The sequence below is a fragment of the Pygoscelis adeliae genome, unplaced genomic scaffold (assembly GCF_000699105.1).
Source record: "Pygoscelis adeliae isolate BGI_AS28 unplaced genomic scaffold, ASM69910v1 Scaffold75, whole genome shotgun sequence".
NCBI lineage: Eukaryota > Metazoa > Chordata > Aves > Sphenisciformes > Spheniscidae > Pygoscelis > Pygoscelis adeliae.
The window spans coordinates 2,061,336-2,075,003 of NW_008824772.1; the positions used below are offsets into that span (position 1 = coordinate 2,061,336).

General features: G+C 40.4%; 2 protein-coding genes across 2 annotated transcripts; one reads left to right on the forward strand and one right to left on the reverse strand.

Annotated features, from left to right (window-relative positions):
* Positions 1-2: 2 nt before the first annotated feature.
* POLG2 (polymerase (DNA directed), gamma 2, accessory subunit) lies at positions 3-5,434 on the forward strand (the record flags this gene model as incomplete). Its single annotated transcript, XM_009323781.1, has 8 exons — positions 3-66; positions 505-631; positions 780-885; positions 1,276-1,449; positions 2,508-2,648; positions 3,510-3,590; positions 4,215-4,315; positions 5,237-5,434. Coding segments are annotated over 8 exons (960 nt in total), but the record flags the coding sequence as incomplete, so codon positions are not given.
* MILR1 (mast cell immunoglobulin-like receptor 1) lies at positions 5,230-10,314 on the reverse strand. Its single transcript, XM_009323679.1, has 7 exons — positions 10,171-10,314; positions 9,554-9,838; positions 9,239-9,352; positions 8,696-8,785; positions 7,547-7,606; positions 7,142-7,201; positions 5,230-5,306 (listed from the first exon to the last, which is right to left on the reverse strand). The coding sequence occupies exons 1-6, from the start codon at positions 10,304-10,306 to the stop codon at positions 7,149-7,151; spliced, it is 738 nt and encodes a 245-aa protein (XP_009321954.1). The 5' UTR covers positions 10,307-10,314; the 3' UTR covers positions 5,230-5,306; positions 7,142-7,148.
* Between the last annotated feature and the right edge of the window lie 3,354 nt (positions 10,315-13,668).

The following is a 13,668-nucleotide window of genomic DNA, read 5'->3' on the forward strand; positions in this document are numbered from 1 at the left end:
CGGGCGGTCCGTCTCTGGAAGAAGTGCTGGGGACCGCGGGGATGCTTCGTGAGAGCCTGCTTCCCGGTGGGTCCCTCGTCTGTCACCGCGGGGGTGAGGCGGGGGTCGAGAGCGCTGGACAGCCTGGACGCCTGCTCGCGTTTTTCTTGCTGGGAGCGAAGCAGCTGCGCTTAAGGGAATTTTCCAGTTGTGTTCGAGCGCTGGGAAGGTTTCACCTGCGTGCTGTCAGTTTGTGTCCTCTTCAAGGACCTGAGCAGCACGAATGCCGAAGTGCACGTTGGATGCTTTCCCTTGTAGTTAGGGGAAAGGCACGCTACAATCGCAGCTGCCAAAGTACTCGGAGGAACTAGGCTACAGACTGCTGGGCAGTCTCTGCAAAACAACGTTAGTGGGACTAACTAAACGTATAAACAGCATGTGTTTCACGTGTGCTACGTTCACTCTCGGTAGAACTATAAAACTCTTCCTGTGGCTACTAAAATCAGCGATTTCGTCTTTTGACAGGTGCTTTGGCGCAATATGTGAGCTGCTTAGAACTGGTGAACAAAAGACTGCCTTGTGGCCTTGCTCAAATTGGAGTGTGCTTTCACTCTCTTCCAGAAAGTGAACAACTCAACAGAAGCCTTAGAAGGTACAGTAACAGAGGGGTTAATCCCTTTTCGTACTTAAACCAACTGTTTGCACTTGTTTTGCTTTTGGATTACTTTTGAACACCGTATCTTGCTTTTTCCCTGTTATTTTTGAAGGAGTTAACTTGCTGACCTTGCTATTGTTTAAAGAATAGGCGAAAGGACCACGTCTTTGCTTGCATGGTTTAGTTCTCCCAGAACTGCAGGACAGTGGCTCGATTACTGGTTACGCCAGAGACTCCAATGGTGGAGAAAGGTAACAGCAGCGTACCCCTGGGAAACCTTGGCCTGCCCCTTTATATCTCAGGGAGAGGGGGGAATCGACACCCTGATGGGTTTTATGGCGTTACATCGCTTGCCTATTCTTGTCGCTGAAATACGTGTATTTCTTGTGAGAAACCAAAAAACTATTTAAGTTTGTGAGAAGCAGTGAAGTAGTTTACAACATGACTTGCGGAAAGGCAAATGTTTGGTGTTTGTAGTTGATTTGAGATCAAAATGCTGTAAAACAATAAAGAGACTTGGGCTGTAATTCATAAAAATCTTTTGCTGGAAATCATAGACTTCAGCTTGCGTTACAGACGTGTTTTTTGTAGCTAATACAGCACGCGCAGTAGCGATCACCTCTTACATCTTTAATTTTCAGTTTGCAGTAGGCCCATCCAACTTCAGCAGCAGTGACTTTCAGGATGAAGAAGGAAGAAGAGGATTTAATTTACATTACAGCTTTCCTTGGGGGACGGAAACAATAGAAACACTGAAGAACCTTGGTGATACCGAACTGTTACAGATGTATCCAGGGGATAGTTCAAAATTACTTGTAAGCTTTACTACATTAAAAACCTTTTTTGATAAAGATGATAACGTGTGAGAGAAACGGTTTCTTTGCTGGCCCAGTTGCTTAGCATGTGACTATCTCTTTATTTTGTTGTAAAAGCAGTACAATTCATACTCTGCAGTCAGTCCTTCATTTCCAAAAGCAGATAAAATACTGTTGTTTGGTTGGTTTTTCTTTTTGCAAGGAGTTAGTTCTTTGAAATTAGAAATTATCTATATTGACAAGATGGCTGTTGTCAGCTGCATAGCCTTTATCTGTGAGTAGATGTCAAGACAAACTCAGTCTGTGTTTTGCAGTGTTAAGTTTGCATCCAAAAGAACCTGTAAATGTTTTTTCTTTCTGTACTTGTCCAATTCTATATATGTAGGAGTATATATGGGTTAATGGATTAGAAACACTGCAAATGGCTTTGTAGAAGCTACCACACTCAGAAGGGGGAATGGACCAGAGGGAAACCTTTCCGCTGAATATACTGGTGAGGGACAAACTTCTAGTGAATGGCAATGTTTGAAAAGTCGGGCTGAACAGATAAAATGAGAGCAACTTAGTATTTTACCAGTAAATTGCAACCTTTAGCTTCTCGTGACAGTCCTGTCTGTCTCTCCTGGTTTTGCAGCTTATTGCTATACAGAAGGCAGAAGACTGTAATGTAACCTACAAAACTGTGGGTTACGTAGTGATTTCTCAGAATGTGGGGACGTATCCTTGTGGTCGCTTGGAAGTAATCTACAAACCTCCAAAAGAAAATGCAGAGTTTCAAGTGTATTGGCCATAGATTTAAATTTATGATCAGGGAGGCAGGACAATAAATAAATCCCATCCTGCTCTGATCTGCTTTCCCCAGTGTTACAATCTTACCTAGTTACGGTTACACTTTTAAGATTGCTGGTAACTTTTTAAAATATATGTCTGATTGTATTTTAAATGTAGTAAGGGTGCTTGAGCTCCATGCCTCATTATACATTTGAAGTAAACAAAAGGCCCTTTGAGACAGTATTTGAGGTATCCCTTTGTGGCTTTTTTTTTTTTTTTCTCTTCAGGGCCGAGATGGAAGGAAGAATGTTATTCCTCATGTTCTGTCTGTGAGTGGAAATCTGGACCGAGGAGCATTAGCGTATCTCTTTGATTCTCTACAGCTAGCTGAGAATCCATTAACAAAAAAGAAAAATTCACAGAGAAAGGTAACTTTTTGTAGAAAGTGTAAGGAAGAATGGATGATGGAAGGCAGGGGCAGGTCTTAAGTACAAAACCCACAGACGATGTGGTAAATTCAAGGATGGAAACATCTCCCTTTTCCTCACCTCCGTCCTCTGTTCCCTTCCCCAGCAGGTGCAGACAGAATGCTTTTCGCTGGTAGCAATAGGCGGCCCCACGGGACTGCCTCTGCAGTCCTTTTCACCCACATAAGCCATTTTTCTCTCCTTCTGAGGTCACCTTTCCTGTTTTACCTCCTTTCTCTCTGATGAGAAGGTAGGCTCTTGCCATGCAAGTGATGAAGGAGTTAAAAGGAGTTGGAACGTAGCTGCTGTGCATGGGAAAGAGGACTTTGTCTCTTCCAGCAGCATTTGAAGGTTGCTGAGAAGGGTAGAAAAAGTGGGTTGCAGGTGGTAGTGGGGTATTTCCCCAAGGACCATCATTATTCCCACTTTCACCCTGGTTTTCTGGCGTTAGAGTGCCAGCTTTCAGACAGCACTCGTTAATCAAACAGCTGTTTGGTAACAGGCAGTAGAGTGGAGGGTAACTGCTGGGCTGTCTCCGATCACTCTGGCTCCTTTGAAGATGATGGAGCTCTGCTAACAAAACTTCGACTCTTTTCTGGGGCTCAGCCGAAACGGAGCAATTTCTGCCACACTAACCTAGCTGGCATGTCTGCTAGCTATATAAAATACAGTTTGCTTCTAATTCAGGATTTTGTGCTATGAGAAAACTTTTGCACGTTTAGAACATTAATTTCAGTGAAAAAATGTTAATATTTCCCAGGTCTGTTTAGAATTTCACACTAAATACATGTAGTAATCCATTGCTTTTTGTAAAATTATCAGGTACTTAAGCTTCATCCTTGTTTAGCACCTCTTAAAGTGGCCTTGGATGTAGGAAAAGGTCCAACAACAGAGCTGAGACAGGTACGTTGTAAGAAAGTATTTGAATTTTGAGCATTGACTTCCCATGTAACCTTCTATTACAATTCAGACGCTGTTTACGTTGAGGAAATCATGCTGCTGCTTCGATTCTTGGAGATTCATGGTTGTACAGATTTTACACTGTCGTACAGATTTTTACTACGCTATGCAGTTTGTGAGTCACAGCCAAAGGAGTACACTGCAGGCAGGCAGTGGGTGGTAGATGCCTTCCTTGTGTTAACGCACTGCTTTTAGTACTATTAATAGAGTTGATACTTGTTCCATGCAAAATTAAGGAAAATAACACAATCCCTCTCAGCTTCTTAATCTTTCAGAATTATCTTAATGCATGGGTCACATCTCCAGAAGGATTTTTAAAAAGTTTTTATTTAAGTCAGTCATTAAGCCAGTCCCCACAGAAGGGAGGAAACTTACACTGGCATGTTTTTAAATAGAAATGGAGATTTCATTGCCAGGCTGCTTTCTACGTTGAGATTATTTCAGCCAGAAAATTAACACCAGCTAGGAATGCTAATACCATGCGTACTAGAGTTTTAATGGTTTCTTTGTATAGGATTTCAAACCCTCAAAGTCTGTCTTTTAACTTTTGTTTTTAAATAAACACAGGTTTGTCAAGGATTGTTCAATGAACTGTCAGAAAATAGAATTTCTGTATGGCCGGGTTATCTTGAAACCATGCAGGTATCTCTGGAACAGCTTTATACAAAGTAAGGAGAAACAGTCTTTTGTAAATTAAACTATGAAGGTGAAAGATGACTTTCTGTGGACTAGCGAAAATATGCCTGTTTTCAGTAAGAAGTCATCGAGTGCAGTAACCACATGACTGAAGGCATGTATCCTGAACTATAAACTTGGATTCAATTAGTTTTATTACGAAGAGCAATGTCAGATAGTTCAGTTTTAAAATTAAGTGAAGTGTAAGCCTTTCACGTGGTGGTGGTGTTTCTCTGGAACTGTGAAATGCCTTTTAGAGACTCCTCTTGAAAATAAATTTGTTAAGATGAGTCACAAGCTCACAGAACTGTTGCCCACCCTCACCCCCCATTTTTGCATCTCCACTGGTTCTGTGCTTCATTCTTAAGCACTATTTTAAATAGCACACTGTGTCTAGTCTTGAACTTAAAGTTCTTCCAAGTCTGGAACCATTACCATTAGTGTATGTGATGGAATTATTTCTGCAGATAAAAACTACTATTCCAGTTGAGGGCTTCATATATGATTTGTTGATCAGGAGTGAATTTTGAGCATATCGCTGCTCATGTCAATGGATCTCAAGCACATTGATGAATATTTTTTCCCGAGAGAAAATAAATATGACTATTTGTTCTGTGCAGTAGTCTTCAAAATAAGTCTGGCTATTAAATAACAGAAGAAAGATATATTCTGCTTCTATAAAAATAGTCTTGTAATAGATCACCAAATAACATTCTTTTCACGTACTAAAGTAAATAATTTAAAGAAATGTAATCAGGAAAGCAAGGAATGGCAATAAGAAAACAGGTGTCTTCACACTGGACTTCGTGCAGTATAGCAAAAATAAATATTTACAGCTTATGGTCATTTGTACATAACTTATCTGAATTTTTCGTACACCAAAAGCGGTAACAGGTGTGCTCTTTTCTTTGCAGGTACGATGAGATGAGTGTTCTCTTCACGGTCTTGATAACTGATGCCACTCTAGAGAATGGAGTGGTCCAGCTGAGAAGCAGAGACACCACCATGAAGGAAATGATGCACATTTCTAGGCTGAAGGACTTTTTAACTAAGTACATAACATCAGCCAAAAATGTGTAAACTTAAATTCGTTGAATAAAAGGAATTTCTTAAACATCTGTGCCTGAACTGACTTCTGTGGTGTCACGGACTCAGTGGTTTCTCTGCAAATAGTTCTGCTAAAACTTGGTGGTGCATCTGTTCTCTGTCAAATCTAGACTACCTAGGTCTTCCAGGTCACCTTGAAAAGAGGGAAGAGACAAACTTGTCCCTCGTTAGCAGGGCTAACCATATTCTCTCTCATGGCTTCAGTTTTACTATCTTATTGAAAATACTCCATCCTAACCTAAAAATTCATTTCATCTGTGTATTGCTGACACAATTATGGTCTCTGCTGGAAAATGGTATTTTATATATAAGACTTCAAAATCTTAAATGTTTTAATAACATCAGTAAGTATCTTTGTACTATCTGTAGGAATGTATTTTAATCACATGGCCTCAGTTCTTCAACATTTAAGCTACTTCATCTTGCACTTGATAAACATAAAAATCAGAAATACATTATCAAGAGTAACAGAGGAAATAGAAGAAATAAATTGTAAACAGTTTTTGACAAGCATTTTTGTGGACAAAAAATGTCCGTACATAGAAAATGATGGAAAAAGACTAATGTGTGATCGCATTTATCTTATACCTAAGTATTGTAGTCAAAATCAGATGCAAGAGTTTGCATAGATACGAAATTGAGTGATTCTGATCTTCTGTAGGTTTACTATGTGTGCACAGCTTGTTAAGTCACTGTATGAAAGTGCTGTAAGGTGTATGCAACAAGGCATGTGGCCACTGATAGTCATCAATGTCATGAAACAAAAGAACTCGCCTTAAAAATTTCTTCTATTAACATGGTGCTTATTTAACTATAAATGGGTTGTTTGTAACAATAATACTAATTGCTGCATAGTGTAATTATGCTAGATGTAATGCAAGGTTAGCATAGTGTGGCTGTGTGACTTACTGAACTCATGGAATTCTACGTAAGCTGGCTATGGAATGACATTAAAACAATCCAGAAACCTCTAAGAAACAGCCTATACTGGGATGCAGAATTTGTTTTGGAGTTAACTGTCCCAAAAATTAATTTTGGCATCCTATCCCTACCCTGAGAGCTGAAGTAATGTGGAACTGAGAAATTGCCATCCTTGCTGCTAGGTAACAGCAGGTACAGAGGCCAAACATGGATCTTCTGGTGTGTGCCTAAGAGGACAACACAGCTGGGATTTTTTTTTTTTTTTTAATACTTGACTAAAGCCTTTTGATTATCTTCTGTTTGCATACAATCCAGTTTCTATTTCTGGAGACTTGTTAAATGTACAGGAACTTGGGTCTGGGTGAAAGCTTTACATCATTTATTCCTTTCCATTTATTCATCAGATGCATATAATGCCAGACTACATATTGTGTCCAGCAGGACCTTACCTGACAGCGATTGCATTGTTTTGTTTTGTTTTGTTTTTTATGGTGCTGTTTGGGCAATAAGCTACTGTTTGTCTAATGGGATTGCTGTTTGGGTCTTCGTTAATGCCAATTTTTGTCCGTTCTGCTTTTTCTTTTAAATTTAAGTCCCTAGAGATTATGACTTGGGGATTTTGCTTGCTAGTAGAGAACGAGTTATATTGTCTGTCTATGAAATAATTAGGCCAGGAAACTAGTATCTAAACATCATCTCTTTCTGTGCAGACTTGGTGGTACTTATCACATCTGAGGACTGAAAGATTCTTTAAAAAGACATTATTAAGTTAATCACAAAAGAGATCTTACCTTGTACTCAGTCTCTGATGAGGACCTTTGAATAGACTGTAGCACACGCCCTCTTCTCTGCTAAAAGCCAGAATAACATAATTAATTTTTTTTTGGTACAGATACACATCAGAAGAATTAATATTCCATCAGCAACTTGGTCACTAATAACATCTCCTGCATGGTTTCATAATGAGGCTGTTGAATTTTTGCATCATAGGATGGTGATAGGCTTTTTACTGGGAGGGAGTTGTTTACTTTTTCCCCCCTCAAAAGAGTCTTAAAGTTATTTTAATTTCTCCATAGTAAGTAAGCGATTTCAGTATGTAACTGCTACTATCCAAACCCTGCCTCCCCCCAGCAAAATCCCCCCGAAACATATTTGTGCGCATCAGATGTTCCAATATTATAGCTTGAGGTTTTCACCTTTTTCATCTTCTTTAATATCAGAAAAGTTGACGTATTCTTCTTCTGGTTTAACAGGCTCTGGATTAAAGATGACGAAAACCAGTTAACTCAATTACAAGAGACTGATCAGATTTTTTTTTTTTTTTAATAATCTTGAAACAAAGCAGTGGGATTCCATATTGCATATAAATCTACCATGCTTTCTGTAGCGTTCATGGGCCTTATCAGAGCTACTGTCACTGTCCTTACAGGCTATGTGGGTAGAATGCTGATTGATATCTGGCATGAGCAGCTGCACAGAGCACTGAGCTAACACAGCAGAGCAGCTAGAATTCTACTATATGAAGAGGAAGGCAGATTTGTTCGGAGAGAATGATTCCCTTTTTGATACTTAGAAACAGGGAACATAATACCTTTGCTGTTGGTTTGTTTTGGGGGTTGCTTTTTCCCTGGAAAATATTGACGTTTACATATAAGGCAAATGCAGAAAACTACAAGATAATAGCATCGTGGCTTTCATGTAATGTCTTCATTATTGTGTATTTTCTGCGATTGAAGTAGTACAGTGTCTTAACGTAGGTCAGTTGCTTTGTTGTCCAGCATTACTTCATAATTTCAGTTTGGACTGACAGTCTTGTCAAAGTTAAGAAACATGGAATAAAGAACTGTTATGTACTGAACAATTTTGAACAGAATGCAGGTGCTACTTAAGTTTTATTTTGCTACAACTTGCATATAGCCCACTTTTGTCGCTTAGTAAATGGGCATTGCACCTCCGATCTACTTACTGTCTTTTAATTTTCTTTTCCTCTGTAATGGCTATTTCAGTCCTCACCATGAGTTGCCAAATGCAATTCTTCATTTTACTTCTGTTTACAGTAGATTTTTGTATAGAACTTCAGTTCACTTAACCAGTTGCAGTTTTGGCTGCATGGCTGACAGGTAGCGCCAAAGATGGATCCTGAGGGACTTCAAATAATTCCTCTGCCAGGCATGGTCAGTAGTAGCATTAGCTCACTTACTGAGTGGTAGTAGGTGTCCCCTTCCACTGCTTTTGCAGTACCTGTAGAAATTTGCCCATACTAGCTACAAATAGTATAATAGCATTCTTCAACCAAACTCCCACAAGTAAGTTTCATGACTGCATGGGGAGTAACAGGCACTTACCAATCTCTGTGTATATGACATAGTTTTCAGACTCCTCCGCATTCATTGTTGAAGCAAGGCCAGTTGAAGACCTAGTAGACTTGAATTTTTCTGCAAATTGCAAAAGAAAAACAAACACATGCCTATATACATATATAAATTTTTCTTAGAGGGAAATAAACGGCTCCGTATTTTTTGCATACTTGGAGATCGCAGATAATGTTATTTTCATGATAAAAATTACTCCTTAGCCAAGGGCATTTTTAATAGAATTTCCTTTCTTTACTAAGAACAATGAGGTCCAATTCCTTCCAACATTTACGTGTATTAAATTAGATGTTGCTTTGCTTCCCCCATCCCAGACCTGCCATCTAAAACATAGCTCAGAGGTTTTGCCTTGTCAATGTCTTGTTAAGTTGGCTATGCTGGTGAAGAGGAGACTTGACAACATCCTAAAATACCAAGAGGGTAACTCTACTTGTAACATGGTGTTTACACTCTAAAATGTGTTGACAACATAAATGAGCACCTCTGGAAAATGAAACAGACATTCAAATAACTCACTTGCTTTATATGAAGGAATGATGAAAAATGGAATTGCCAGAGCAAATCCTATTATGAATAGTAGCAGGATCAGTCCAAGAGAAATTATCAGGGGCTGAGAATGGCTTCTTTCTTCTGCCAAAAAGAAAAAAAAAGGTGTTTATGCAATGAAATGTTGTTTCATATTTTCTGTAAATTAAAATCAAGACTTTGCATTTTGAACATTATATTGCAGGAACAAAATTTCTGGCTAAAATCTTGCATTGTTACAACATTCTGAATTTTGTGTAGTGTCCCTGTTTATCGGCAGTGGTAAAATGTTTCACGCATGCATACCTTCTAATGTAAAGTTGAAACTGTTGCTGTATTTTGTATTATTGCAAAAGCTATTCTCAGCTCTGCATTTATAGGTTCCAAAGTCACTAGAGGAATTGATAAATAGAAAAATCACAGCTGCTTCCCTCTTTCGCATCTTCACTGGGGGAGAGATGCTTTTTCTTCCTTTGAAGAATATGTATGAGATAGGAAGAGAGCCGTTCTCTGAGAGACAAAACAGGGTCACATTCTGGCCTTTCTTTGCTTGAGAGGTGGGTGAGCTCAGCACTGGCTTGGAAATTGGCTCTGTAAAAAGAAAACTGAAAAGACTGCATCACTGAGTACAGGACAAGCTCCAAAGCAAGACCCAGAGTTAAGCGGCAACATTGGCAAGTGAGATGGGCTCAAGGATGGAGGGCTCGGTGATCCAGATCAGAATAGCACTGCCAGCTCCTAAGGAAATAACAGCCATTTGCAGTACAGTTCAGCTCCGCAATCAAGGCAGGCACACGCTGCAGTACAAAACAGTACCTGCCACAAACAAAGCCCTGACTCCTGCTGCTGCAGATACATTGCATCAGGCATGGCTACATGCCCCTAAAATAAAATGTGCTGAGAAGGTATACAGCAAGACATACCTATAAGGGTGAAGTTGAGACTGTTGCTGTATTTTCCGCCACTGGAGATGTTATTCTCAGCTTTGCATTTGTATTCACCCACGTCACTGGCAGAGTTGATAGTCAAGTTAAATAAACCAGGGGTCAAGTCTGGCATATTTAAAGTAGATATCTTCTGACTGCATTTAAACAATGTGTATCTGACAGGTGGAGATCCAGAGTCTGAGTGGCAGGAGAGGGTCACGTTCTGGTTCATCACCACATTCAAAGTCCCCTGAACAGGTATGAGCATGGGATTGGACAGCATCTCTAGAAAGAAGAAACTTCTGAGTGAGTTCACTGCATCTATCCTCCAAGAAACTCTCAGAATTTTCACAAAATATGTTGAGGACCAAGCTATACTTATTTCTGTTGAAATAGGGGGTTATATTTTTTCCACCTCTGGTAGCGGGCAACACAACTTTGTATTTTTCAAAATCAGTACGCAGCTTCACACACGTGATGAAAAATACATGTCTTCATACAAAAGAGAGCATATACACACAAAGCCAGCAGATGTATCCAGATGAACCAACAAAAATACTCTTGAACTACAGTAGCAATGAAAATAATAGAAGTATAAAAGATAAATATTATGGGGTGTTAATTGTAGGAGAAAGTAACCTTATGCGCTATTTGAGAGGTAGTGTAGGAACCTGAAAGTAAAAGCAGTATTTTATTTGTGGCCGTATGTAAACAGGCAGAATTAACCTTGTATAAGTAGATCAAACTTTTGAATAGTAGCAGCAGGAGCCTTGATGGTCTATCAAATTAGTTTGCTTTTATGAGAGCATACAAATAAATTTGTAATAAAAATTTGTAATGTCTTTTCATAGAAAATAGTAATAAACTAGTCATGACTAAGATAAATTATGACACTTCTAGAGAGGAAAAATATTTTAACAACTTAAAGCAATTTTGACTGTACATACAAGTCAGCAAAGAGACAGTTAACTTTGTATAGAAACTTATAGAATCATAGAATAGTTTGGGTTGGAAGGGACCTCTAAAGGTCATCTAGTCCAACCCCCCTGCTGTGGGCAGGGACATCTTCAACTAGATCAGGTTGCTCAGAGCCCCGTCCAACCTGACCTTGAATGTTTCCAGGGATGGGGCATCCACCACCTCTCTGGGCAACCTGGGCCAGTGTTTCACCACCTTCAGCATAAACAATTTCTTCCTTATCTCTAGTCTAAATCTACCCCCCTTTAGTTCAAAGCCATTCCCCCTTGTCCTGTCGCAACAGGCCCTGCTAAAAAGTTTGCCCCCATCTTTCTTATAAGCCCCCTTTAAGTACTGACAGGCTGCAGTAAGGTCTCCCCGGAGCCTTCTCTTCTCTAGGCTGAACAACCCCAACTCTCAGCCTTTCTTCATAGCAGAGGGGTTCCATCCCCCTGATCATTTTCGTGGCCCTCCTCTGGACCCGCTCCAACAGGTCTGTGTCTTTCTTATGCTGAGGGCTCCAGAGCTGGACACAATACTCCAGGTGGGGTCTCACCAGAGCAGAGCAGAGGGGCAGAATCCCCTCCCTCGCCCTGCTGGCCACGCTGCTTTGGATGCAGCCCAGGATACAATTGGCCTTCTGGGCTGCGAGCGCACATTGCTGGCTCATGTCCAGCTTTTCGTCCACCAGTACCCCCAAGTCCTTCTTGGCAGGGCTGCTCTCAACCCCTTCATCCCCCAGCCTGTACTGATACCGGGGGTTGCCCCGACCCAGGTGCAGGACCTTGCACTTGGCCTTGTTAAACCTCATGAGGTTCACACAGGCCCACTTCTCGAGCTTGTCCAGGTCCCTCTTGTAAACTGCCTCACTGCACAGACAGGGGCAAAATATTTAATTTTACATGAAGGTTTTGGACATTTTTAAATCTCTCCCCCATTTTTTTTTAAGTCGATTTCAGCACATACCCCAAAACAAAAAAGAGAACCTACCTTTGCCACTTGTAGTAGTTTCCTGAATCTGCTGAGACGTTTGAACTAAGAGAAGAAAAAAAAGCTTCCAGACAAGAAACAATGGTTCTTGTTTAGAAAGATTTGTAATATGTAAGAAGTATGTCCTTGGCTTATGGTAGGAAAACAGCAGAATTGTGAGAAAAAACATCTTCTTGATACTGAGCAAGACAGCTGGTGGAGTTACACTAATAAGATCTTGGAGGAGTGGCTCTAGGGGTTGAGGAAGTCCTAAATATGGCACAGTGCTGATTACTGATGTTTGCGTAAAGACTTTTTTCATATTCCACTTACATTTAGCCTATGGCAGACAGAGCAGTGGGCAGAAGAAAAAGCTGTGGAGTGAGGAACATCAGTTTGGGATACAACTAAATGTTACATACAGTTGCTCTAAGATGTAGCTGACATGTCAGCTTTTCGATGTGAGAGCTGTGTGGTAGAACCGTGCTGCCATGCAGCACACAAGACCGTATATAATTTTTCTAGCACTGTTCTTCCAAGGGAATGAGATTACTGATTCATATCAGTCACCTATTTGCTAGAGATAATGCAAGTGATCATATGGCTGAGACTAAGGGAGTACGTGGTACTGGTTTTTTTTAGCAGCAATGTAATTTAAAAAAAAATTGTCCCCCCCAAAAAAATCTATAGAAGTTTTAAGATGCTAATAAATATTTATAGCTAGCCAGCTTGTCAGGGAAATATTTTGGTCAAACTTCAAATATTAAGCTGTACTAGAAGGTACAAATCTCAACAGAAACTTGAGTTCAACACCACTGCAGAAACAAATTTGGTGACTAATTTGATCATCTAACCAGTAATACACGGCTACATAATTGCAGTTACAGCAAGTAGATGTTCTTTATTTGTCATCCTCTGGGTAGAGTAAATGTAATCTTTAGCTATACATGGGCAATGCCTTCTGAAGAACTCTAGGCCCTGTTGTACGTGGAGAAGTTCACTGCTTACATAGAGAATGCCTTAGAAGTGTTTTTGTGACCCTTATTTCTTATTTCTTTCTCCCCAGTTTCTGAAGGTAACAAGACAAGGCCCTACAAAGTCTGTCCTCTTCTGTGTAATCCAAAATTACTCCCAAAGCCTGGTCTGTTGCAGCATTGCAAAGTTTCCTCACAGAATTTTGTGTGCAACTAACTTCCTCCTTGTGTGTGTTGTTTGGTGGTTTTTTTTGGTTTAATTTCTTTTAAGACAATCTCCACCCTCCCCTCACAAATGTTTCTTATGTGAAAACGCTGACAACTAACCACAAGACCGGAGTATTTTTTTGCAGCTGGCAGGAAGCATGTGTAAAAATGCAGCTGTCAGGAGAACTGGGAGCATTTGTGCATTTTCTGGCTGTGGGAGCCCGTTCTTTGTCAGAAAAACCACAAAAAGGTCCTTAAGATGCTCGCAGCCAGGTGATGGAGGAGGAGAGGTGTCCCGAAAGCTGCGAAGGAGCCCGGTGTCTCACCCTCCTGTCAGGAGGAGGGAGCGGCCGGCCCGCGGCAGCCGCCGGGCGGCTCTCTCGGTCCC

Excerpts from the sequence above, each read along its gene's own strand:
- MILR1 (XM_009323679.1), bottom strand. The coding sequence starts at position 10,306 with ATGCCAGACTTGACCCCTGGTTTATTTAACTTGACTATCAACTCTGCC. Across the intron at positions 9,839-10,170 it reads TCTCAACTTCACCCTTATAG|AGCCAATTTCCAAGCCAGTG; the intron begins GTATGTCTTGCT and ends TTCTTTTTACAG. Across the intron at positions 7,202-7,546 it reads TATTAAAGAAGATGAAAAAG|CAGAGAAGAGGGCGTGTGCT; the intron begins GTGAAAACCTCA and ends TCTGGCTTTTAG.